At 33.1% G+C, this 27,565-nt stretch overlaps 1 protein-coding gene across 13 annotated transcripts; it reads right to left on the bottom strand.

The window, feature by feature from the left end:
* Positions 1 to 962: 962 nt before the first annotated feature.
* LOC145316655 (uncharacterized) lies at positions 963 to 27,496 on the bottom strand. Of its 13 annotated transcripts, none has more exons than XR_013878630.1 (4): positions 26,612 to 27,496; positions 20,800 to 22,329; positions 1,412 to 4,319; positions 963 to 1,287 (listed from the first exon to the last, which is right to left on the bottom strand). XR_013878630.1 is itself a non-coding variant. In XM_080157324.1 (3 exons), the coding sequence occupies exons 1-3, from the start codon at positions 26,748 to 26,750 to the stop codon at positions 3,721 to 3,723; spliced, it is 2,268 nt and encodes a 755-aa protein (XP_080013450.1). In that variant the 5' UTR covers positions 26,751 to 27,496; the 3' UTR covers positions 963 to 3,720. The 13 variants fall into 13 exon arrangements, 1 of the variants encoding a protein (XP_080013450.1); XR_013878631.1 differs by having other exon boundaries at positions 963 to 1,262; XR_013878632.1 differs by having other exon boundaries at positions 963 to 1,297; positions 2,395 to 4,319.
* Positions 27,497 to 27,565: the final 69 nt, after the last annotated feature.

Genomic DNA, 27,565 nt, shown 5'->3' with positions numbered 1-27,565 from the left:
ACTTTTTTAAAATTATTCTAAAAAATAAGTTTGAATAATCTTATTTTCTCGTTGGATAGGAACCCGTTCTTATCCATACGAAAAAACTATGTCTAGCATCGTATTATATCCAGCTTTCTACGAATATAGAAATGTACAATTATGAGATGAAAACTAGTTTTTTTAGCCCCGAGGTGCCGGAGTTATAACCATTAAAAATTAATACATTTATTCATTAAGTTAAAAAAGATATAGATATCACACACATATAGTCAAATACTATAATCAAACATAATTAAAATTAAAAAAAACTAGAAACTCAGGCTTCTAACTCATGTTGAAACTGAAAAAATATTCAGAATAAATAAAATTGCACTAATAACTAAAACATTTCAATAATTGATCCAACAAAAAGATTTAAAACATCTACAACTAAAATTGTACAGCAAAAAACAGTGTACCAACCATGATTCTTAATAACAATTATATCACATTTGTATATGTGACAAAAATAAATTTGTTGTATTGCATAAACATTTGTTGTCATTTAACCCTTTACAGCCATTTTTTATGTTTTTAAAATAAGTGATAGAACACAAATATGTTAATGTTAATTCATTGATATATTATAAAGAATAATTTTTTTAATTAATTACTTTAGATGAAATCAAAAGGCCTAATTTTACTCTATACCAGAATACAAGATTTATGAAGCAAAACACTCTAAAAGCTACGAATTTTACCCCAATAAAAAAAAGACCTTTTGCTTTGGTCAAAAATGACCAGAGCATCAGTAAAAATTAATTTTTAAATCCCCCCAAAAAAGTTTATTGGGGACTTAATTCAAATTTAGGCTCTGCAGTCCGATTCTACTGTTGTCATAGTATATTTTTTATATATTTTTTAAAAATAGGTTAAAAACAGTTTAAGAAGTCAACTGCCTCCACCCCCTAGGACCTAGTAATTAATAATGAATAAGAAAATTTGTTTTTCTTGTGATTCAACATTTATTTTACTATTTCATGCACATTATTTGTTATATATATTTACTGCTTTCATCTCATTTCATACATATGATATAATACAAAATTCATTTGGAATTGATTGTTCATGTTTATAATATTCCACATAGATTTTTATTAGGATTTTAAAGTTTATTTTTTTACTATGGATTAAGTAAATTTTGCTGAATCATGATGTGTCTTTTCATTTTGGGTAAAATTCTTGCTTACAAAGCATTTCAATTCATATGGTAAAAAGATAATGATAGTAAAAAAATAGCTCTTTTGATTTCAACAGAGTATACAACTTAAGAATTCTAAATTTTAAAGTTATTATTTTAGCCATTTGTATAATGCCTAAAACAGCTCTAAAATGATTCTATGAAGGTCGTACCAACAAAAGCGAAATGATTAGATAAATAGTTGTATACTCTGTTTAGTCAATCAATCAATCAAGAAACGCGGCATTCATCTTTCAAAAACCCATCTCCGCATTCTTGACTCAATAACCCACCTCAGAGATAAGTTTTTAAAAGATGCCGCGTTTTTTCTCGACATTTACTACGCTATGAATAACAAGCGCGGCATTCGCGGAATATAAACAGAGTATACAACTATTTACTTAATTATTTCGCTTTTGTTGGTACAGCCTTTTTAAAAGAAAAACAAATTATCTTAAATCCATTTTTGCTGCATATTAATTAATATATCTTTTTAGAGCTCTATTGGACATTATACAAATGGCTGAAATAATAATTTTAAAATTTTTAATTCTTAAGTTGTATACTCTGTTTAGATTTCGCGAATGCCGCGCTTGTTATTCATAGCGTAAAAAATGTCGAGAAAAAACGCGGCATCTTTTAAAAACCCATCAGAGATACTCTGTTAAAAACAATCAATGCCCCGTACGATTTTAACAGAGTATACAACTTAAGAATTCAAAATTTTAAATTATTATTTTAGCCATTTGTATAATGTCTAACACAGATATAAAAATAATTTTAAAATTTTGAATTCCTAAGTTGGATACTCTGTGTTGAAATCCCATCGTCTTCGTTCAATCAATGTCTAAAAAATTGTCGAAAAAACGCGGCATTTTTTAAAACCCCATCTCTGTCGTTCAAAATCATTGATAGAAACATTAGACTATGCTAGATTGTACGAGATTTATTTGTTTTGATGGGGTTGGGGGTGTCACATCCCCCAAAAATATAGCCTAAAACCACAACAGGACAAGTAGGTATCATTCTACTTTGTATTATAGATAGTAGTAAATTCTGTAATTTATCTACAAAAATTGTCTACTTTAATTGATACTAGCGGCTTCGCCCCTAACCTCTAGGGACAGTTACAAATTTCGTTAAATAGAACTAAAATGAGAGTATTTTCTATGCCTTTTGTGATTCGTATTTACCCTGAAAATTGTTACAAAAATGTACGTTGAGTAAACAGTTAAACAAGGATGACAACATCCATAAGTAGCGAAGCACAAAAAATCGTTGATGGGAATACGTACAGGTAGATTTAAAAGGTTTTTACTAAAATCAAGAATAGATTTATTGGATAAAATAAACATGAAACCTTGTTTTATTTTGCATGATGACGATGGTCAAAGTAAATTATATTAAAGATGCTCATAACAATAGTAAAAATTATTATGATACTGATATCCCATAAAAGTTTGAAAATTGCATCAAAATAAACAAAGATATGGGGAAATAAGTAAAATATATAAAAATAGCCAAAAACCTGATAAACCGCAGTCTGGCTGTCATGGTAGTTTTAATAAAACGACAAAAAATTTAATTTTTAAATCCTTAACTTAAAAATTTGGAAAATCGGACCATATACACTGAAGATATGGAAAAAAGTGTTAAATATATAAAAATAGCCTAAAACCTGCCAAGAAGGCAGTCTGGCCGTCATGGTTATTTTGTTTAAAAGACGGGAAATTTAATTTTGATATCTATAACTGAAAAATTTTGAAAATCGGACTATAAACACTGAAGATATGGAGAAAAATGTTAAATATATAAAAAACAGCCTAAAACCTGCTAAAAAGGCAGTCTGGCCGTCATGATTGTTTTCTTTAAAAGACGGGAAATTTAATTTTGTTATCTATAACTGAAAAAATTTTGAAAATCGGACCATAAACACTGAAGATATGGAGAAAAATGTGAAAAAAATAAAAATAGCCTAAAACCTGCTAAAAATCGGTCAGAACGCCAATGATGTTTTATAGTCAATTGTGCTCCTTCATGATGGGAATGTTGTCAAAAAATTTCAGCATTTTATCTTTTATAGGAGCTGAGTAAATCCCATTTCCCCCATAGCGTTACGGACTGACTGACTGACGGACGGACTGACTGACGGACGGACAAAGTGAATTATAGAGTAGCTTCGCTACAAAAAAGTGAATTATAGAGTAGCTTCGCTACTAAAAAGGTTTTTCGCTTCTAAAATACGTGAAGTCACTGTAGAGCTTTAAAAATAGCTTTGTTCATGTCTAATTTCAAGCAATTTTAAATACAAAAAAAATATACAACACTGCTGAAATCCACTGCAAACAGCTGCTTATAGATAAAAAATTTTTACGGACACTTGATGATCAACACAATGAGAAAAGTTTACAAGAAAATATTCATATTAATAATCAAAAATTATATACATTAAAGTTTCAAGTTTCATGATGCACTAAAAAGAATGTTTTTATTTTTGCACTTTTTTAAAAAGAGATTCATCACAATTTTGCTAATTCGTCACGAATTTGTTCGATGTGAGAGCAGATCTTTAGGGCTGGTCCAAGTTTTATTGACATTGCTGTCATAAGATGGTCAGCCTTCAGAAGCATTAAGGCTTGACCATCAATTTCTTGTTGTGCAAAGTCGTCAACGTACTCCCCACATCCAGGTAATGATTTCACAAAATCACATACTTCGGTTACATTCCATTTCAGTGGGTTCCCACGAAGATTACTAACATGTGAAGTCTGAGGTTTATTTGTAAGTTTAGGATGTGTTATGTTTTGCGCTGGTAAAGGTAAAGAATTTTGTGACGATGGTTTCTGAGAAATTTCAAAAATTGTTTGTTGTTGTAATATTGAACTCTGCATTTGGGAAGATTTTGTTGTTGATGACACCCCAGAAGACGAAACGGATAAGTTCGTCTTAGGAGAAAAGTCTTCCTTTGATTTGATTTTTTTCTCAACTGGTTCATTGTAACTTTTAACGTTTTCTAGAGCCTTATTTGTTGAACCGGGCGGTCTTCCAGGCCCGCGTTTTGTTCCTATGTTTGGCTGTTTGTTATCTTCGTTTCTCTCGGATTTTTTTCTTACAGTACCTAAACAGAAGGTAGACATTATATATCTAAATGATGCATCTTATTCATGTTTGTTATATACAGGATTCTTTCTAATCCACACTACAAAATAAAAAAAATTGATCCGCAAAATTACATTTTAAAGTGATACTTTCTTAATAGTCCACCAAAACGTCAGCAAGAAGAATTAAAATGGAAAAATCCACTACTTACGAGAAATTCACACATTTTTGCCAACGACAATTCATTCCTTCATTTCAAGTTTTGGTTAATAACATTTAATTAAAATAAAAATCATTTTGAAGAAAAAACATAAAAAGTGTGATTCTATTCAGACAAGCCAAAAATCTGAGGATTTAAAAAAAAAACTAGGATTTTTTGGTAGCATTATTAAGCTAAATTTATTTTAAATTTAATCTAGGATTGAGCTAGAAAGGTGTTTAGGGTGTCTATAGAAAGCTCTTTGCATGCCCCAACAAAAGCTCTACAGGATATGGGTTCTATTTCCAAGATTTAAAGTACATATTAAGGGTGACCACTCAAAATTTACAAATAGTTCATAAAAATTTTCATAAAGTACCATGTAGTACACAAAATTTTAACTAATATAGTACCAAAATTATAATTAATATAGTACGATAAATATTACTAGCGGTTACGCCCCTAGAAAAAAAATTTGGGGGGGGGGGGGCGAAAAAAACTTTTTTGGGGGGGAGGGTGCCCGCCCCTCATTTTTAATTTTAGTTCAAAAAATTAAAAATTTTTTTGGAGGGGGGGGATTTTTCATTTTTTGGGGAGGTTGGGGGTGTCCCACCCCCAAGAAAATAGTTATAAACCTTCCCAAGACCTATGAGAAGCTACCCTGTTAAGGAGAACCCGATCGGTTCAGCGGTTAGCGAGATCCTTCGGTACAAACATACAAACACACAAACATCCTGTTACTTTATTATAAGGATATTGCTTAATGGCCACCAAAAGTGAACCCTACCCCTTTTTTCTAGCCCCTAGATTGAGAATCTAAATCTATACATTAGGGTGGGTTCATATCGGAATTAGACAAAGAGGGGATGTGCAACAGATAAAACTAACTTAAATAAAATTTTTGACAGAAAAAGAATTTTTAAAAATTGAGATTTAGAATGCGACCACTTAAAAATGTATTTAATTAATAAAAAAAATGTGCAAAGACGACATACAAATGCTTTCCATTTATTATCTCAGTTGCTATTAGTGCTAGAGGGCTAAATAATGAATTTCCGACTATATGTCAGTCAAAGTCATATTTCGCTTCATTACCCTTTATTTACCAATCTTTTACCAACAACTATACATACAATTGTAGTGCTATTTGTAAATGAGATTAAAAATTTATTGAATTATAACTATGGCACCATGGTGCTCCCAGGAAAGGCCTTGAGTAGTAGAATCAGGAACTTTTGTCCGTTTCAAAATATCTTGTTCCTAGCCTTAGAAATGACTAAAAAAACATAATTTTTTAAGGTTTATTGAGAATTGTCCAATTTGTAGAGGTTTTCTCAGGCTAGAAACGGTCAAAAGTTCCTGATTCTACTCCTCAGTGCCTTTCCTGGGTGCACCATGACGCATATTTCTAATTCGATAAATTTTTGACACCCATTTACAAATAGCTATACAATTGAATGGCGGTTTTAAGACTTAGGATTATACTCCTAAAAATCATTTGCAGATCCCCGCTTTGGTCTCAGAAAAAAATGTCCAAAATCGACCCACCCTACTATACATACACAAAGGTCCTACCCTAACCCAGCAGGGCATTTCTAGTCTTTAATTAACCTAATTTGTCAAAATAGTATAAAATAGAATGTAGGAAATAGTAAATAGTGTGCAATAGTATGTAAAAATTGTATAAAATATCTAGTATGAAATTGCATGCATTTAAAACACAAGTGTGCATATAAAACATCTTTTAGTCAATTATTTTAGTCTATAAAGTCTATGTTAATATTCATCATAAACCCCGAACCACTTCATTATGCTATCTACATTTTTGTGGATATTTTGTCTATGGTAGTCTGTAAGTGTACAGATTTACATTACATTGTTTAAATTTGTTAAAGCAACACATGTGATTGAAGAAAGTGAATATTTTTTAAAATAAAATGCTTAAATATCAATCAATAACAATATTTTTTTGATTTTTATAGAACCACTTCATTATGCAAATATTGTTTTTCAGACGAAATGGGGAAGAAAAAAGATCTTAATCAAGGTGAAATGAGTCAAATTCATATATTATTTTCACAGGGACTTGATACTTTGGATATTTCTAAAAGATTGGGTAGAGATCACTGCACAATTCAGCGATATTTTAACGAGGGGGTTCTGCACCGGAAACCCCCTGCAAAGCTAGGTATAAAAAAGGTTTCCTCTCGTGATTTGAACAAAATCAAGCTTGTTTTAGCAAGGAGCCCACACCTTACCAGTGCCAGAGTATTTGAAGAGGCTGGGGTAGAAAATATACCTAAAACAGCGAAAAATCGTATCTTGAAAAGGCTTGGTACTGTCAAATCTCGCCAGGTATCCTGCCCCCTAACCCTGCTCACCGTTCAAAACGGCTAGAATTTGTCAAACAGTACATAAAGACAGACTTCCAGCAGGTTTTGTTCACAGATGAATGCCGTGCTAGCCTTGATGGACCAGATTGTTGGGCAACAGGTTGGGTTCTTCATGGGAGGGAAGCAGGTACAAGATTTCAGAGGCAACAAGGGGGTGTGGGTGTGATGTTTTGGGCTGGAATGTAGGGGGATCAACTTCTTGAGCCCTTTAGAGTACCATAAGAGGATAAATTTAACTCTGAGGCTTACATAGATCTTCTCAACATCTGGTTTTTACCATGGTACAATAAGCTTAAAAGATCTGAGAAATCAAATGTGATTTTCATGCTTGATAATGCCCATGCTGCTAACTATCAGCTTCTTGGAGAAGAAACGTATCAAGGGGAACAAGATTATGAACTGGCCACCATATTCACCTGACCTAAACCCGATAGAGAACCTCTGGAGTCTCATAAAGTATGAGATTTACAGGGATGGCCAGCAGTTTTCTAGCAAAGATGACCTCTGGGAGGCCATTAAACTCGCTGCAGCCCCTATTCCGGCCTCCAGTATATCAAAGCTTACCTCTAGCATGGATACCAGAATTCTGAAGTGTCAAACGGCCATGGGCTATAGATTCAATTGAATTTACTATTTTTTGTTCATTGTTTTCTTTACATAAATGATTTTTTGTTTCAAAATGTTTAATTTTATATGTTTTTTGTTGTGTCTTATTAATTAAAGTAAGTACAATGATGCGATACCAGAGGTTTTACTTTGAATAGATTTTTAAATGATATATGGAAAGGAATTGTAAAAACTGCATAATGTTATGGTTCAGTCAATTTCATGAATTATTTCTTTTTTTATTGCTATAAATAGATGAAACACCTAATTTAAGTTAATAACTGTTGAAAAGTGTGTATTAATGAAACAAGAATATAATTCCTTCAATTCCATAAAAAAATCTTTTTGAATCTAAGCTTAAATTGATTTTTTTGAAATGCATAATGAAGTGGTTCGGGGTTTATTAGAGGAGGTTTGCATTTTTAAATCAATGAAAAATATACAGGGTGAGTCAGAAAAAACTGAGTTTTTCGATTTTCAGAAACAACCAGAAGGAATACAGAAAAAATAATCATATGTCCTTGTTCTCTGTACAAAAGCACATCAAACTTGTAAAAGGTGTTTTTCATTATCTCCAAAAATGCAGCCTTTATGATAGGTGTATGGTGTCAAAAATGACTTGTGTGAAAAAGAAAAATTAAAATAACTCATCTATTTTGTATAAAAAATCTTAAAATTGCAATATTTATTTAGAAAAAGGTCTAAGAGAAGTACTTTGATGAGTTTTAAAGGGGAAATGCTTTTTGGCTCCTCACAAAATCATTTTTAGAATACTGCAGTGTGTCATTTTTTCATATTTCTTAATTGTGATGCATTTAGTTTAAAGGAATCTTCTATAATAATGTAGCTTATATTAGAAAGAAAAGAAAAACATTTTATTTGACAAAAAAAATCTCTAAAAATAAAAAAGTTATCAAGGTTTGAATTTTTAAAATAAAAATGCCTTTCAGAAACCCTACCCTATTTAAATGAAGTTATTATGATGGATTATAACACACAAGTATAATTTGTCAAAAGGGGGCGGCGATTTTGGAGAATAATTCCAGTCTTGCACCAAACATAGAGGAAATTCAGGGGGAGGGGGGAGGAATTTAGTTAACAAGATGAAATATTCCTGGTCATTAGCTGGTTTTCTGGTCATAAGGTATTAAATCTGAACAATCTTAACAAACGTTTGATTTATAATGTGATAATTTAATTTAAATAAATTGCATTTTTAAGATGTTAAATATTTACAATCTGTTGAATACAAATTTTAATAATCAAAAAATATGTTTGTTTATCTTTTTAGAATGGTAGACATTTTTTATTATAAATAAATCTACCTGAAAAGTACAAAATAATGGCCGAAAAAGTCATCACACACACTTTTTGAAATCTTTGTGCTTTAAAAAGCGTCGTTGTTTTTAGAGATATTCAAAAACACCTTTTCTAACTTTAATGTATATTTTTATAGAGAACAAGAACCTATAATTGTTTTTTCCACATTCCTACTGGTTGTATCAGAAAATCGGAAAACTCAGTTTTTTTTGACTCCCCCTGTAAAAAATGTCTTAAATGTCTTCTTCTCTATAAAAAGAAGGAATTCGATTCTTAATACATAACTATTAATTTTAAAAATTATTATATTTTAAAAGAAAGATTAATATTTATTCTATATAATAATTTTTTTTATAGACATTTAGGTAATATAAATATGTTCTTGATTTTTTTTTCTCTTATTAATAAATTAAATTTACAAAGAGTGTAGGTAATTTATATCAGAAAAATACAAAGAGGAAATCTTTATACAAAAGTAACAGGATGTATGTATGTATAATTGAAAAAAATCTCTTTTGTTAGGACAATGTTTGTATCTGTACTATGTATCTCAGAGAAACGGTGGCAGCCACGCCGTTGCTGTAGAAAACGCCGCCGCCGGCGGAATTTTTTTTTATCATTTCTCGCCGAATCAGACAATATTGTATCATTTGAGTACATGTTATTTTTTTCCAAAAATTTTCCACTGCGGTAGGACTTAGTCATTTTTATGTCGAATTTTTATTTACTTAGGCTAAATCCTAATTTAAGGCTTTCAAAGTTTGGTTAAGGCCTACATAATAAAGCAGTTACATGTCCCCCTTAAAAAGAAATCAATTAAACTCGGTATTATTCCTATATGAAACGACGACATTAGAAATATTAATGCAAAAACATATGATTTTTTCTATGGCAACCCTGAACAAGCGTTGTTTACAGTGTTTAAAATTTAACTTTGCTAAACGTTCATTAACACTGACGTATGTAAACAAATGAAATGTCCTTAACCCCTGGATGGTTAATTTGAAGAGTGTTAAGATTTAGCACTGCTAAACATTGTTAAATAAAACGTTCTAAAACACTCAAAGTTCTTAAACCTAGACTACTTTTGCGTAAACAGGGAGTATAGGCTTTGTCTGAGGAGAAACCTTTGAGAACCCCAAATAAAGATAGGTTATTTGCCAGAAAAGTTTTCTTTTGAGATACCTATGTATAGTTTCCCTATTTAAAAAAAAAAAAAATTTCCTCCATGTTAATGTTCTTCAGACCTCTAGGTTGTCTCTGAACTTGTAAAAATAAAAAAAACAATATTTGAATAGTCGGAGGTCCACTTATAAAATAAAATACCTATGTATCTTTTATCTTTAAATATAAATGATATATTTTTTAATTTAACTGTCCAGAGACAACCTGGAGGCCCACAGCATCTATTAAATCTATTCTTGACTTTAACAAATATTCTTTAAATCTACTTGTACTTATTCCCATCCACGTTTTTTTGTGCTTCGCTACTTATGGATGTTGTAATTAGGGTTGGCAATCCGTATCCGGGATCCGGAATCCGGCCAAATTTTGGCCAATTTTGGAATCCCAATCGGATTCTTAATTGGTAGGCTAAAATTAGCGTCTTGAGTTTTTTTTTCAACTCGCCCTTTTTGAAGGCAAAGATTATCATCATTAAACCTATATAATATCTTTTAAAATCTGGTTCGATTCTCGGAAGTGTACTATAGAGAACACCATGAACATTAATTTTTAGGATATATGTAGCACTTAAAATTTTTATTTTCTAAATAAAGCCTTTTAAAATATTGCTAGAATCCGGAATCCGCCAAAAATAAGAATCCGAATCCAGTCCAAAAATTTGACGGATTGCCATCCCTAGTTGTAATCCTTGTTTTGATTATAAAGAGTGGCTTTTTGTAAAAGTATAATTAGTTACTGGCAACTTAAGTTGGCAACTGCCAAAAATTAATTTCTAAATTTCTATCAAAAGCATCAAATACCTACCTAAAATGTCAATTTGAAACTTTTTGGTTATTGAAGATTAAGGCTTCAAAATTTTGGTATTGGGTCTACTTGCGGCAGTGTTTTAGCAGTTAGAACGGTTTATTTTTTGCAGGGTTACTTCAATTAAACACTAGCCTCTAAGGGCTTTATACCAAGAGGTAAATGAAAAGAAGAAAAAAAAGTAGGTACCTATTACAGGACACCTTGGCTGCAATTATGGATATATACAGGGTGAGTCAGAAAAAACTGAGTTTTTCGATTTTCGTAAACAACCAGAAGGAATACAGAAAAAATAAGTATATATCCTTGTCCTCTGTAAAAAAGCACATCAAACTTGTAAAAGGTGTTTTTCATTATCTCTAAAAATGCGGCCTCTATGATAGGTGTATGGTGTCAAAAAATGCCTTGTGTGAAAAATGTTGATCAAGAAAAATTAAAATAACTCTTCTATTTTGTATCAAAAAATCTTAACATTTCAATATTTATTTAGAAAAGGGTCTAAGAAAAGTACTTTAATGAGTTTTAAAGGTGAAATGCTTTTTGGCTCCTCACAAAAGCATTTTTAGAATACTGCAATTTGTCATTTTTTCATATTTCTTGATTGTGATGCATGTGGTTTAAAAGAATCTTCTATAATAACGTAGCTTATAGTAAAAAGAAAAAAAACCTTTTTATTTGACAAAAAAATCTCTTAAGATTAAAAAGTTGTCAAGGTTTGAATTTTTAAAATGAAAATGCCTTTTAGAAACCCTACCCTATTTAAATGAAGTTATTATGATGGATTATAACACACAAGTATAATTTGTCAAAAGGGATTTTGGAGATTAAATCCCGTCTTGCACTAAATATAGAGGAAATTCAGGGGGAGGGGGTAGGAATTTAGGTAACAAGATGAAATATTTCTGGTCATGAGCTGGTTTTCCGGTCATGGAGTATTAAATCTTATAAACGTTTGATTTATAATGTGATAAATTATTTAAATAAATTGTATTTTTAAGATGTTAAATATTTACAATCTGTTGAATACAAATTTTAATAATCAAAAAATATGTTTGTTTATCTTTTTAGAATGGTAGACATTTTTTATTATAAATAAATCTACCTATAAAGTACAAAATAATGGCCGAAAAAGTCATCACACACACTTTTTGAAATCTTTGTGCTTTAAAAAGCGCCGTTGTTTTTAGAAATATTCAAAAACACCTTTTCTAACTTTAATGTATAGGTATTTTTATAGAGAACAAGAACCTATAATTGTTTTTTCCACATTCCTACTGGTTGTATCAGAAAATCGGAAAACTCAGTTTTTTCTGACTCCCCCTGTAAAAAAATTCAAGTTTTTATGGCCTTCTGCAGTTGTTACCCTGGAATTCACAGAATTTAGATACAAAAATCTCCCAATAGAATGTTTTTAATTATTTTGTTTTGTTTTACCTGCCATTTAATCAAATATTAACTTAAAACGTAATACAATACCATTTTAGAAATGTCATGCAATTATCTTTCACTGGAAAACAAGAAACTGAATAGTTTTGTATAAAAAAAAACCTCTAAAATTCACATTAAGGAAAGTCGGTGAAATGGCAAAGTGGAAACTTTTAGGATTGTGTTCTAGCATTATTTAGGCAATATACATATAAGATCCTATTGGTTTGATTAACTTTCATCTCTATAAGAACCATCACTGTAACTGTTTTTTGTTTTACCTGCCATTTAATCAAATATTAACTTAAAACGTAATACAATACCATTTTAGAAATGTCGTGCAATTATCTTTTACTGGAAAACAAGAAACTAAATAGTTTTGTTTAAAAAAAACCTCTAAAATTCACAATAAGGAAAGTCGGTGAATACCTGGCCATCCTAATCACACTGACCTGTACAGACCACCTCCACCCCGTCAGATGAAACAAGCACTTCTATCCAAGTTTGGACATGCAGCAACACCTATTGCTCGTAATCTGACTGTGGACAACTACGAGAAAAAACTCAAAGTCATACTCACCAACTCTGTAAAGGACTCACTTTTAGCCATTTCTAATAACAAAGTTCTCAACACTCGTCCACCTGCTATCAACGAGACTGAGAAAAACATCCCCTGAACTACCAGATCAACATTGGCCCAACTGAGATATGGTTAGTCAATTTCTCAACAGCTACAAGGCCAGAATTGAGCAAAATATCATTGATTAATGCCCTAACTGTGATAACAGCCACACTTCTGCTCACCTATTCAACTGACCCGGAAAGCCAAATCTCACTGTCTAAAGCCTCTGGACAAATCCAACTGACGCAGCCAGCTTCCTAAATCTGGCAACAGATGACGGCGACCATGTACAAGAAGGATAATGGGCTAAAGAAAGAAAAAAGGGGGATGACTTCTATACTAAGAAAACAAAGTAGCGGGTTTCGTCATATTTACTCAGTAGCTTTTTAAAGGTTAGGTAAATGGTAATGATTGTCCTGCAGAGTTAGAGCCTCCCCCGCAGGAACTAGAAATAGGAGAAAAGCTACTGTGAAAATACGACAAAACCCGCTACTTCGTTTTCTTTCCATTATCAAAAAAAGGAATTTTTTAAGTTACCTAAAATATTAAGATTTAAAAAATTTTATGTCATAAAAAATAGTTGAAATAGTATGCATAGTATGCAAAAATAGTGGAAATAGTATGTTTGTGGCATGCCTTTAACTTGGTCATCTAGCAATATACAGATAAAGCTATATACTAATCTTTTTTTAATTGAAAAAAAAAATATATTAAGAGGATAGTACCTACCAAGAAAGTATAAACAATAATCGTAATTATAATATTAAAAAGACAGGTAAAAAAAATATTTCTGAAAATTTTACTTTGTAAGTACAATGTTATATTACAATGTCATTGTACTAAATATATAAATTTTCAAATGAAAATAAAAAAAAATATATATATAGTACAACATAGTACAACACCGTGGTCACCCTGCATATTCAAGATTTTGTATTTTTCTAAATTCCTGTTGCATAAAATGTGTTGAAATATTAGAGTTGGACCCCATTTATTGTCAGCCATGTAATTCTGCATCTTTAGACACCTTAACCACCCTTGTAGGACAAACTTAGCCAATTTGAGACAAGAAATAATGTATTAAGAATTGCTGCAAAAACTGGTAGGATTTTTAAAATTATTTTTTTTAGGAAAAAATAATTTTTCAAAAAATTCCAAGATCTGCGATTCAGCAATTGCCTCTATTATATGTATAAAGCTTAAAAAAAAATAATATAATGAAAAGTATGATTCAAAAAAAAAGTTTGCATTTTGTTTTTTTTTCAAATGGGAAAAAAAGGTAAAAAAATTGTCCGATCTGCATACGACTATTACCGTTAGAAAGCTTATGATCTAAATTTTCCATATATAGCTTAAAATATCGATAAAAATATTTTAAGGGGGTGTACCACCTCCCCAAAGTCAAATGACCGGATTTTAATTCCGGTCCATGCCAACCGCCTCTCTTTAGACCGAATTTTGACAAACTTCTATGTGCGAGATCTTAATGGGACCAAGACAGGCATCAAGTTTATTGCCAAAACTGTAAGAATCTGCAAAATATTTTGAAAAAAGTTATTAAAAGTATGTTTTTTAGGAAGAAAAAAATTGACCTGAATTACCACATGCTACCCTACCCTTTTCTAATTTTTTTTTGAAAATCCAACAAAAAAAACAAAGAAATGAGCAAAAATGTGAAAAATATGAAAATAGCAACAAAAAAACGTTCTAAAAAGCAGTCCGACCGCCATGGATGTTAAATATTTTTTTGAACTCTATAATGATTGGAATATCGAAAAAACGTTTCAGACTTCAATCTAAAAAGGAGCCGAGAAAATCACGTTCCCCTAAAGGGGGGGGGGGGGGTTTAATGCAACCATCTCGTAATCAGTGATTAAATGGCACTTAGAATTCGAATTACGATCTGAAATTTTGCATGAGTAATCCTTGGTAAGTCTATTTTCCCTAAATTGAACAAAAAGTTGGAAAAGTAACGGCTGGCAGCTCAGCCGTTTTGCCGTTTTTTGCCTATTTTCAGGGCAAATTCATTGTTAATTACGTAGGAATCAACTTTAAAAAAATGTTTTTGGTTTAATTCATGGTGAATGATAGCAATAGCCATTTTTTAAATTTCTAGTACCAGCTGCTAAACGGCTAGAACCGGCTGAAAACGGCTGGGAGCTGCCAAGAGAATGAAGGGTAGATATGGCTTGTGACGTGTCTAGGGGTAGGTTTTTATGGCTGCTGAGCTCAAAAATACTTCCAAAAATAGTGGCCACCGATCCATTTGGCAACTGGGTAACAGCTGCAGCTCAGCTGGGAGCGGCCATGAGTAGAATGAGTAGATAGGGCTTGTGACGTGTCTAGGGGTAAGTTTTTATGGGTGCTGAGCTCAAAAATACTACCAAAAATAGTGGTGGCCCATCCATATGGCAGCTGGGTAACAGCTGCAGCTCAGCTGCCAGCGGCCAAGAGTAGAATGAGTTAATTGAGTACATAGGGCTTGTGACGTGTCTAGGGGTAGGTTTTCATGGGTGCTGAGCTCAAACATACTACTAAAAATAGTGGCGGCCCGTTCATATGGCGGCTGGGTAACAGCTGCAGCTCAGCTGGGAGCAGCCAAGAGTAGAATGAGTACATAGGGCTTGTGACGTGTCAAGGGGTAGATTTTTATGATTGCGAAGCTCAAAAAACTACCAAAAATAGTGGTGGCCCATCCATATGGTTGCTGGGTAACAGCTGCAGCTGTGCAGTAAGCCGTTGTTTAAGACTCAGCTGTAAGCACTTTTGGGACTATTGAAGGTTAACTAAATATTGAATATTTTAGTATTGATTATGTTGTTAAACAGCTGAAATTGGCTGAGAACAATTACCAACAGATAAAAGTTTAAGACATAGCTTGTGATGTGTCAAGGATATCAAAAAATTTATTATTTCAGTAGAATTAAACTTCGCCCAATTAACATTATAACTTTATTTCATGAACATATTACTAGTAACACTTTTTTAATTTCTAGGTTTCACTGAAAACTACCAAAAATGTCTGAAAACAGTTATCAACAGCCAAAAGTATATGTTGTAGATATAGCAATATAGGGGTAGGTTTTTAACTTTTTATAGGTGTGTTGAGCTCAAAAATATTACCAAAAATAGTGGGGTCCAATCCATATGGCCGCTGGGTAACAGCTACAGCTGAGCAGCAGCCGTTACCCTAATGCCATATGGATGGGCCTTTTTATTTTTGGGGAGTATTAATAAGCTTGGCACCTATAAAAACTTACCCAACACATTACAAGCTATGTCTTAAACTTTTACTTTTATCTGTTGGTAACTGTTCTCAGCCATTTTTAGCTGTTTAACAACTAAATCAATACTGAAATATTCAATATTTGGTTATCCTTTAATAGTACCAAAAAGTGCTTAGAGCTAAGTCTTAAACAAAGGCTTACTGCACAGCTGCAGCTGTTACCCAGCAACCATATGGATGGGCCACCATAGAAACCTACCCCTAGACACGTCACAATCCCTATCAACTCATTCTATCCTAGCCGCTCCCAGCTGAGCTGCAGCTGTTACCAAGCTGCCATATGGATGGGCCGATACTATCTTTGGTAGCATTTTTGAGCTCAGCACCCATAAAAAACTACCCCTAGACACCTCACAAGCCCTATGTACTCAATTAACTCATTCTACTCTTGGCCGCTCCCAGCTGAGCTGCAGCTGTTACCCAACAGCCATATGGATGGGCTGCCACTATTTTTGGTAGTATTTCTGAGTTTAGCACCCATAAAAACCTACCCCTAAACACGTCATAAGCCCTATCTACTCATTTCACTCTTGGCCGCTGGCAGCTGAGCTGCAGCTGTTACCCAGCTGCCATATGGATGGGCCACCACTGTTTTTGGTAGTATTTTTGAGCTCAGCACTCATAAAAACCTACCCCTAGACACGTCACAAGCCCTATCTACTCATTCTACTCTTGGTCGCTGCCAGCTGAGCTGCAGCTGTTATCCAGCCGCCATATGGACGGGCCGCCACTATTTTTAGTAGTATTTTTGAGCTCAGCACCCATAAAAACCTTCCCCTAGACACGTCACAAGCCCTATGTACTGATTCAACTCATTCTACTCTTGGCCGCTTCCAGCTGAGCTGCAGCTGTTACCCAGCTGCCATATGGATCGGCCTTCACTATTTTTGGTAGTATTTTTGAGCTCAGCACCCATAAAAACCTACCCCTAGACACGTCACAAGCTCTATCTACTCATTCTACTCTTGGCCGCTCCCAGCTGAGCTGCAGCTGTTACCCAGCTGCCAAATAAATGGGCGGCCACTATTTTTGGTAGTGTTTTTGAGCTCAGCAGTCATAAAAACCTACCCCTAGATATATCACAAGCCATATCTACCCTTCATAATCTTGGCAGCTCCCAGCCGTTAACAGCCGGTTCTAGCCGTTTAGCAGCTGTTACTAGAAATTTAAAAAATGGTTATTGCTATCATTTACCATGAATTAAACCAAAAATATGTTTTTAAAAGTTGATTCCTACGTAATAAATGATGAATTTGCCCTGAAAATAGGCAAAAAACGGCAAAAAGGCTGAGCTGCCAGCCGCCAGCCGTCACTTTTCCAACTTTTTGTTCAATTTAGGGAAAATAGACTTACCAAGGATTACTCATGCAAAATTTCAGATCGAAATTCGAATTCTAAGTGCCATTTAATCACTGATTACGAGATGGTTGCATTAACCCCCCCCCCCCCTTTGTGAAAAAATGTATTGCCATGGGTGTGTTTTAGTCATGATAGAGAAACAAGTGCAAATGACAGTTAGAATCCGAATTTCGTTATGAAACTTGACATTAGTAATCCTTGGTAGGTCTATTTTCCCTATATCGAACAAAACGTCGGAGAAGTAATTGGAAACGGCAGGTGACTGAGCCGTTTATTGTTGTTGCTATTTTCAGAACTCAAATTTATGAAACATATTTTTGCTTTAATTCATTTTAAAACTTTTAGTACCAGCCGCTTACCGAATAGAAACGGCTGAAAAGGCTGGGAGTTATCAAGAGTATGATGCTTGTGATGCGACTATGGGTAGGTTTTTATGGGTGCTGAGCTCAAAAACTTCCCAGCTGTCTTTGTATGGTCAGTCACAATTCTTGTTGGTATTTTTGAGCTCATCACCCATAAAAACCTACCCATAGTCACATCACAAGCCCTATACGTGACGAGTTCTATATATGCATCATACCCATGGCCGGTACTAGTTATTGCAATCATTTAACAGGAATTAAAGCAAAAATATGATTTAAAAAGTCGAGCCGTTTCTTTTCAAATTTTTTGTTCGATTTAAAGAAAATAGACCTACCATTGACCAAGGATTACTAATGCCAAGTTTCATAACGAAATTCAGATTCTAAGTGCCATTTGCGCATAATCCCGTAATAAATAGGAGCAGAGAAAATTTTCCTTACTTCGTGTCTGACGGACGGACAGACGGATATTTCGAACTATAGAGTAGCTTCACTACTAAATGGACTGAAGTGTTTTAACTGTAGATAAGTCATTTGTGAATACATTGGTGTTAGTAATTTAACTCTTAAGATAAAAAGTACCATTGCTTTAAACTTATTATTGCTCTAGAAGATATATATTTTGGAGCTAGATAGTATTTAATACCTCATTTTAATCGCCTAACATTGTAATAAACTTATTTGAAATTATACTTGATTGTGTAATAACACTAAAGGACCCCCCTCCCCCACCCCCCTTGGAGAGGCAGGTGTGATATTTTTTGAAACCAAAACTAAAAGTTAAAGAAATGCATATAAAAAAGTGTTACAGCACTGAAAGTTGCTTTATAGCAGGGATGCGGTGCCGGAGGTGAGGAGCCGCCATATTTTGCTGAAGCCGTTATTTTAGTTAAATAACGGCTCCGGGTTAGGTAGCGAAAAAAGAAAATTTTTATTAATTATAATTTGGTAACTCTGTTGTGTCGTGTGCAAATGCACCTTTTACGTTTTTCAAGTCCATTTTTCTCAAAAATAATATTGAACTTTTAAACCTTCAAAAGTCAAAATAGACTTTTTGTTGAGTTTTTGAAGGAGATGTATATTTTTAAAATTGACCCTGCTGATGGGGAGGGGGAGAGGGGGTAAAAAAATAAAAAATATGTTTTTTTCATTTTTCTGTTATCCTCGTTGAAAAAAACTAAAATAATGTGTGGGAGGGGGTAAAATATAAATAAAATAAAGAGTTTTGAATTTTTTTTCAATTTTACCCCTTCCTTGCTTGAAAAAACCAAGAGGGAAAAAAATAAAAAAATTTGCAGCAGGGGAAAAAAATGAATCTTGTGCAGAATATACACCCCTGAGTTTTTGTTGATTTTAGGTCGGAGCTGGAGCCAAATCCGGAGCCGTCATTTTCAGAGGACCAAAATCAAACGGCTCCACATCCCTGCTTTTTTGGGGTAGAATGTGGAACTGTAAAGAAACCGACGTTACCCGCCGAAATTTTCTTTATACATTCTCGCCAAATTAGATAAAGGGAGGGGGCGGAAGTGACACTTTTGAAACCAAATATAACACTCAACTAAATACCTAGATATACAGCTCTGAGATTTGGCATGTCAGTTGCTACAAAGGGGAAAAATAACTGAAGAAACGGCGGCGGAATTTTTTTTTGCCTTTTCTCGCCATTTCAGACAATTTTCAATAATCAGGAATGTACCTACTTTTTTCATAAAAATGTACAAAATTGGGTGGGAAACGGCAATTTTCGTCGGAAGCGCCGCCGTTTATTCACAGTTCCATATTGTACCTCTTTAAAGCAACTGCCATGTCAAATTTCAGAGCTGTAACTCTTTATTAAGTTGAGTTCCTTTGACTTTTAGTTTTGGTTTAAAAAAGTGTCACTTCCGCCAACTCCCTTTGAATCATCTGAGACAAACAAGAAACTGTCATGCCAAATTACATTGTTGTAACAACACGTCGGTCATAGTGGATCGGTCAATTCTCACCAACCTCTTCAATACAACCGGGCGGGCAGAATAATGAGAGTAGTCAATGAAATTCCTACTGATGCTCTAAATATGATGGAAGAACGTGAACAAATCAGAAGAAATGATCCTAGAATCTTAGTTTTTCTCATAAAAATATTCTTCATTTTTTTAATTGAAACTTATTAGTTAAGTGAAATGTTAGAATATTTAAAGTGTCAAGTGAAAATATAAGGGAGACGGCGGCTTTTAGCGAGAGCGCCGGTTTTGCCGCCTTTTCTTCACAGTTCTACATTGTTCCTCATTAAAGAGACTGCCATGCTAAATTTCAGTGCTGTAACCAGCGTTGTGGAGCGGGAGCCGCCATATTTTGCTGGAGCCGGAGCCGTAATTTTCGTTAAAAAACGGCTCCGGCTCCGGGTGGTTAGCTGAAATAAGAGATTTTTCATTATTATAATTAGGTATAAGTTAGTATAATTGGTAACTCTGTTGTGTTGTGTGCAAATGCCCATTATAAGATTTTTAAGTCCATTGTTATCAAATATTGAACTTTTAAAACCTTCAAAAGTAAAAAACAGATTTGGCAAAAAAATATGTTGAGTTAAGTTTTCTTGATTTTAGGTCGGAGCCGGAGCCGTTATTTTCACTGGCGGCTTCACGGAGCCGGAGCTGCACCAATCAAACGGCCCCGCAACGCTGGCTGTAACTGTTTTTTTAAGCTGAGTTCCTGTGACCTTTAGATTTGGTTTCAAAAAGTGTCACACCCACCCACTCCCTTAGAAAAATATTTAGTTCTATAGGTACCTACTAAATGAATTAAAGCAAAAAAAAAGTATTTATAGTTTTGTCCTAAAACTGACGTAAGCCGTTTCTTTTATTCAACTAATCAAAGTAAACTCATGTCAAGTTTAACACGCAAATAACGCAATGATTACAAAATGGTCGCATATAATGACAGATGGTATAAATTTTACCTTTCACTGGGCTTACAGGAAATGGTTGACAAGATTCTTTGATAATATGACCATCAATAACGTGAGTGAGAACTTGAGGTTTGACAACTGCTTTTGGAGTCATGGTAGAAGATTCTTTCGAGTCGGTTTGCAAGATATTTTTCATCAATAACGGTTTTGAGGAGGATGTTGAGATATCAGGTAGGTTTATTGAGGTTATAGTTGCTTCCTCCTTTGTTTCTTTAGGTGAATTTATGTTTTGTTCACTCAAATTAACATTAGTAATCAGAGAAACTGCAGACACTGGATCTGATGTGCATAAAGGATTAACAATTGAAGATGTAGAAAATTCTTGCTGAAAGGAGCTGGTTAATTGAGGAGTTGATATCGGAGCAGAATCTGATGAAAGCATCATTGGAGAAAGATTGGGTGGTCCTTTAAGTTGAGATTGGGACCTGGTATCTGTTATAGCTGGTATTTTATTCATATTTAACTGAGCATCGATTGAAACCGAACCAGCTACAGATACTTTTTCAGGTTCTGTTATTATTCCAGAATGCGCGAATTTATTCGGAGCACTTTTGGGTAAAGATGGGCGCCCAGCATTATTGCCTGCTCCACGTGGAGACATCTTTTGTTTCGTTTTTGGACTACCCTGTCCCGTAGCTATAGTATTACTGAACCCTACTCGACTATTTGTCTGACTAATTGTTGTTGGTAAAGGTGCGATAGCTCTTGAAATGGATGTTTTCCCTGGAGGTGGTGCTCCCTGTGCAAGTGATCTAGGACCCTGTAATTGTAAAGATCCCATATGGTTGTTGGGAACTTGAGCAATATTTGATGTGGGTTGCACCTGATGTTGATGCTGTTGTGGAGAGGATGAAAACATAACATGTTGTTCTTGTGGAACAGGTGATCTAAAAATTAATTGTTGACCATTTTGAATGATTTGATGAGTCCCATTTGCTGTAGGTATATAAGTCATTCCAGGAGCTGGAATTACAAATTGAGGTGTATTTGAAGTTCCATTTATTTGACTTGGCGAACAACTAATTTGTTTTCCATCTGCCACTTTTAATCCATTTATACTTGATGGTCCATTTGAAGTTGACATACTTACGGGACTTGGTATATTCTGAGTCATATGATTTGGAATCATAAATGTTGGATGTTGGCCTCCAGGTTGTGTCCCACTTTGCATATGAATGGGACCTGAGCTTGTTATTGTATAAGTTGGCTGTGTTTGCTTTGTAGTTGCACCCGGTGTAGATACTATCATTTGGGGTTGTCCAGATTTTTGTTGAAGGTTTGTTAAAATCACTTGCTGACCTTGTTGTCCAGGATTACCCCCTTGTATGGAAAACTGTGGTGCTGGTTGAAGAACTATTTGTCCTTGTTGATTTGTGTAAGCAAACTGGGGAAAAGTAGTATATTGTTGACCACCAGGAAATGCGGCTTGTTGAATCAAGAATTGCGGTTGGCCTAATCCTTGTTGAAGGGCCATTGGTTGACCAGCTATTGTTTGATGTGAGGGCCCTGCCGATTGAGAACCTAAAAAAAGATAGGTGTAGTAGAAATAATGATATCTTGAAGTTTACATAGAAGAGCATATTAAACAGGTGTAAAAATAGAAATTTCCAAGTTACAGAAAAAGTGTATGCAAATCTTTGTTTATTTAGGATCAAAAATCGATATTTAGTTTTTTTTTAAATATGGATGGACAAACGAACAAGTTATAGATATTGAGTTATCTTTAAGTATTATTCAAACGATTTTTGAAAAAAAATATTTAATGATTTAGAATGTCTAGTTGACACTAAAACAAGGATGAGAACAATCATAAAAGCGAAGCTCTGAAACCATTAATAAAATTGCAAATGATACGCTAAACCTTTTTGATTGTTATCTACATATTTGAAGAAAAAATATGCATATTGGTGTTCATATCTTTCATAAAAAAATGCGGCGTGGCCGCCGCTCACTGCTATTTTTTAGCATTTCTCGCAGAGTTAAGCGATATGGAATCATTTGACTATGTTATTTTTTGGTTGGCGGCGGAAAACGGCAGAAGCTCAAAACGTCGGCGAACGGCTGGACTGGGAATATTCATGTTTATTCTTGTTGCAACTTTTATTAAATGGCAGGTAAAACAAAACAAAATAATTAAAAACATTCTATTGGGAGATTTTTGTATCTAAATTCTGTGAATTCCAGGGTAACAACTGCAGAAGGCCATAAAAACTTGAATTTTTTTACAGGGGGAGTCAGAAAAAACTGAGTTTTCCGATTTTCTGATACAACCAGTAGGAATGTGGAAAAAACAATTATAGGTTCTTGTTCTCTATAAAAATACCTATACATTAAAGTTAGAAAAGGTGTTTTTGAATATTTCTAAAAACAACGGCGCTTTTTAAAGCACAAAGATTTCAAAAAGTGTGTGTGATGACTTTTTCGGCCATTATTTTGTACTTTATAGGTAGATTTATTTATAATAAAAAATGTCTACCATTCTAAAAAGATAAACAAACATATTTTTTGATTATTAAAATTTGTATTCAACAGATTGTAAATATTTAACATCTTAAAAATACAATTTATTTAAATAATTTATCACATTATAAATCAAACGTTTATAAGATTTAATACTCCATGACCGGAAAACCAGCTCATGACCAGAAATATTTCATCTTGTTACCTAAATTCCTACCCCCTCCCCCTGAATTTCCTCTATATTTAGTGCAAGACGGGATTTAATCTCCAAAATCCCTTTTGACAAATTATACTTGTGTGTTATAATCCATCATAATAACTTCATTTAAATAGGGTAGGGTTTCTAAAAGGCATTTTCATTTTAAAAATTCAAACCTTGACAACTTTTTAATCTTAAGAGATTTTTTTGTCAAATAAAAAGGTTTTTTTTCTTTTTACTATAAGCTACGTTATTATAGAAGATTCTTTTAAACCACATGCATCACAATCAAGAAATATGAAAAAATGACAAATTGCAGTATTCTAAAAATGCTTTTGTGAGGAGCCAAAAAGCATTTCACCTTTAAAACTCATTAAAGTACTTTTCTTAGACCCTTTTCTAAATAAATATTGAAATGTTAAGATTTTTTGATACAAAATAGAAGAGTTATTTTAATTTTTCTTGATCAACATTTTTCACACAAGGCATTTTTTGACACCATACACCTATCATAGAGGCCGCATTTTTAGAGATAATGAAAAACACCTTTTACAAGTTTGATGTGCTTTTTTACAGAGGACAAGGATATATACTTATTTTTTCTGTATTCCTTCTGGTTGTTTACGAAAATCGAAAAACTCAGTTTTTTCTGACTCACCCTGTATATATCCATAATTGCAGCCAAGGTGTCCTGTAATAGGTACCTACTTTTTTTTCTTCTTTTCATTTACCTCTTGGTATAAAGCCCTTAGAGGCTAGTGTTTAATTGAAGTAACCCTGCAAAAAATAAACCGTTCTAACTGCTAAAACACTGCCGCAAGTAGACCCAATACCAAAATTTTGAAGCCTTAATCTTCAATAACCAAAAAGTTTCAAATTGACATTTTAGGTAGGTATTTGATGCTTTTGATAGAAATTTAGAAATAATTTTTGGCAGTTGCCAACTTAAGTTGCCAGTAACTAATTATACTTTTACAAAAAGCCACTCTTTATAATCAAAACAAGGATTACAACTAGGGATGGCAATCCGTCAAATTTTTGGACTGGATTCGGATTCTTATTTTTGGCGGATTCCGGATTCTAGCAATATTTTAAAAGGCTTTATTTAGAAAATAAAAATTTTAAGTGCTACATATATCCTAAAAATTAATGTTCATGGTGTTCTCTATAGTACACTTCCGAGAATCGAACCAGATTTTAAAAGATATTATATAGGTTTAATGATGATAATCTTTGCCTTCAAAAAGGGCGAGTTGAAAAAAAAACTCATGACGCTAATTTTAGCCTACCAATTAAGAATCCGATTGGGATTCCAAAATTGGCCAAAATTTGGCCGGATTCCGGATCCCGGATACGGATTGCCAACCCTAATTACAACATCCATAAGTAGCGAAGCACAAAAAAACGTGGATGGGAATAAGTACAAGTAGATTTAAAGAATATTTGTTAAAGTCAAGAATAGATTTAATAGATGCTGTGGGCCTCCAGGTTGTCTCTGGACAGTTAAATTAAAAAATATATCATTTATATTTAAAGATAAAAGATACATAGGTATTTTATTTTATAAGTGGACCTCCGACTATTCAAATATTGTTTTTTTTATTTTTACAAGTTCAGAGACAACCTAGAGGTCTGAAGAACATTAACATGGAGGAAATTTTTTTTTTTTTTAAATAGGGAAACTATACATAGGTATCTCAAAAGAAAACTTTTCTGGCAAATAACCTATCTTTATTTGGGGTTCTCAAAGGTTTCTCCTCAGACAAAGCCTATACTCCCTGTTTACGCAAAAGTAGTCTAGGTTTAAGAACTTTGAGTGTTTTAGAACGTTTTATTTAACAATGTTTAGCAGTGCTAAATCTTAACACTCTTCAAATTAACCATCCAGGGGTTAAGGACATTTCATTTGTTTACATACGTCAGTGTTAATGAACGTTTAGCAAAGTTAAATTTTAAACACTGTAAACAACGCTTGTTCAGGGTTGCCATAGAAAAAATCATATGTTTTTGCATTAATATTTCTAATGTCGTCGTTTCATATAGGAATAATACCGAGTTTAATTGATTTCTTTTTAAGGGGGACATGTAACTGCTTTATTATGTAGGCCTTAACCAAACTTTGAAAGCCTTAAATTAGGATTTAGCCTAAGTAAATAAAAATTCGACATAAAAATGACTAAGTCCTACCGCAGTGGAAAATTTTTGGAAAAAAATAACATGTACTCAAATGATACAATATTGTCTGATTCGGCGAGAAATGATAAAAAAAAATTCCGCCGGCGGCGGCGTTTTCTACAGCAACGGCGCGGCTGCCACCGTTTCTCTGAGATACATAGTACAGATACAAACATTGTCCTAACAAAAGAGATTTTTTTCAATTATACATACATACATCCTGTTACTTTTGTATAAAGATTTCCTCTTTGTATTTTTCTGATATAAATTACCTACACTCTTTGTAAATTTAATTTATTAATAAGAGAAAAAAAAATCAAGAACATATTTATATTACCTAAATGTCTATAAAAAAAATTATTATATAGAATAAATATTAATCTTTCTTTTAAAATATAATAATTTTTAAAATTAATAGTTATGTATTAAGAATCGAATTCCTTCTTTTTATAGAGAAGAAGACATTTAATATTATCTTCAAAATCAAAATTCAGTGTATTTCAATGGTCACGTGACCCACATCAAGTGTGTTTACAGAGCGTTTAATGATATAAAACGATCGTACCCATCGTTCAATTTTAGCAGTGCTAAGTGACGTCATACAGTGTTAAATTCTGATGGTTAATTTAGTTTGTGAACGTCCTTAACCCTTGGGCGTACAAAATGCGTAAAATTTGAGCAGTGTTTAAAAACTATTTGGGTTCTTAAACCTAGACTAGTGTCAGAACTTGAACCCCCCCCCCCCCCCCACCCCTCTACATACTTAGTAATAGCAATTAAATTATAGAATTTTTAAGGATACGATTTAGTCAAAATAAAACACATTTAAAATTTAATGTATCATAGTCTCCAAATTTTGAACTCTTTATTGTAGAAAATTAAAATTTCTTAATTAAGTGATCTAAGATAGCAATCAATCTTGGGAGTATGGAAAATACTTTGATCACTGATATAGATAAATTGGTATACCTGAATGTAACTGCTGAATTTGGCTAGTTTGTATTGGTTGAGTGTGCTGAGATGGAGCAGGTGCTAATGTCGGTAGCCCTGACTGAGTCATTGTTAACGGTATAACCCCTTGTCCTTGGCTAGAATTTGGCACAGTCATTTTATTTATAGAAATCTAATTCATTCTGAAAAGGGGAATTATGCCTTTAATTCACGTTTCAACATTATTAAAAACATTACATCAATAATATCAATATTTATTAAGATTATTGTAGCCTGAAAAAGTAGTCTTTTAACATTTCAAAATCATGTCGAACCCCCCGGCCATTTGTTGATATGTGTGAAAAAAAGTTCAAAATTGCACATACAAACACACAGACGTACAAGAAATCCTAAGGAATTATTTAAAATTGGCATGAATATGCAAGAACAATATTTCTTTTAGTATTAAGTTATGTGTTTCATTAATATTTAATGGAAATAGCATAGGTAAATCTATATATTTTTCTAAAGGTTTAACAAGTAAATAATGTCATTGTTATATAAAAGTCAAATAAATATACAACTGTATATACATAAAAAAGCAACTTTAATTAACTACTATTGAGTAAGTTTAAATAACAATAAGCATTAATATCTTTATAATCTTGAAGTTTGTTGTAATCTGTTTGTGTGTAGGTTCGGTGAGTAGCGGGTATATTCATGCAGGGATCCTAAAAATAACTAAAATCACACGACTTTTACTTTAACTAAAAGTCAAATAAAATATACAACTGTATATACATAAAAAGGCAACTTTAATTAACTACTATGTAAATATTGAGTAAGTTTAAATAAGCATTAGTATCTTTTTATTCTTGCAGTTTGTTGTAATCTGTTTGTGTGTAGGTTTGGTGAGTAGCGGGTATATTGCAGGGATCCCAATAATAACTAAAATCACACGACTTTTACTTTTCAGAGTACACTACTTTTTAA

Source organism: Acartia tonsa, chromosome 4 (genome assembly GCF_053477335.1).
Source record: "Acartia tonsa isolate MP-2025a chromosome 4, ASM5347733v1, whole genome shotgun sequence".
Taxonomy (NCBI): domain Eukaryota; kingdom Metazoa; phylum Arthropoda; class Copepoda; order Calanoida; family Acartiidae; genus Acartia; species Acartia tonsa.
The sequence above is the reverse complement of the archived record's forward strand: the minus strand, read 5'-3'. Positions and strand labels throughout refer to the sequence as shown.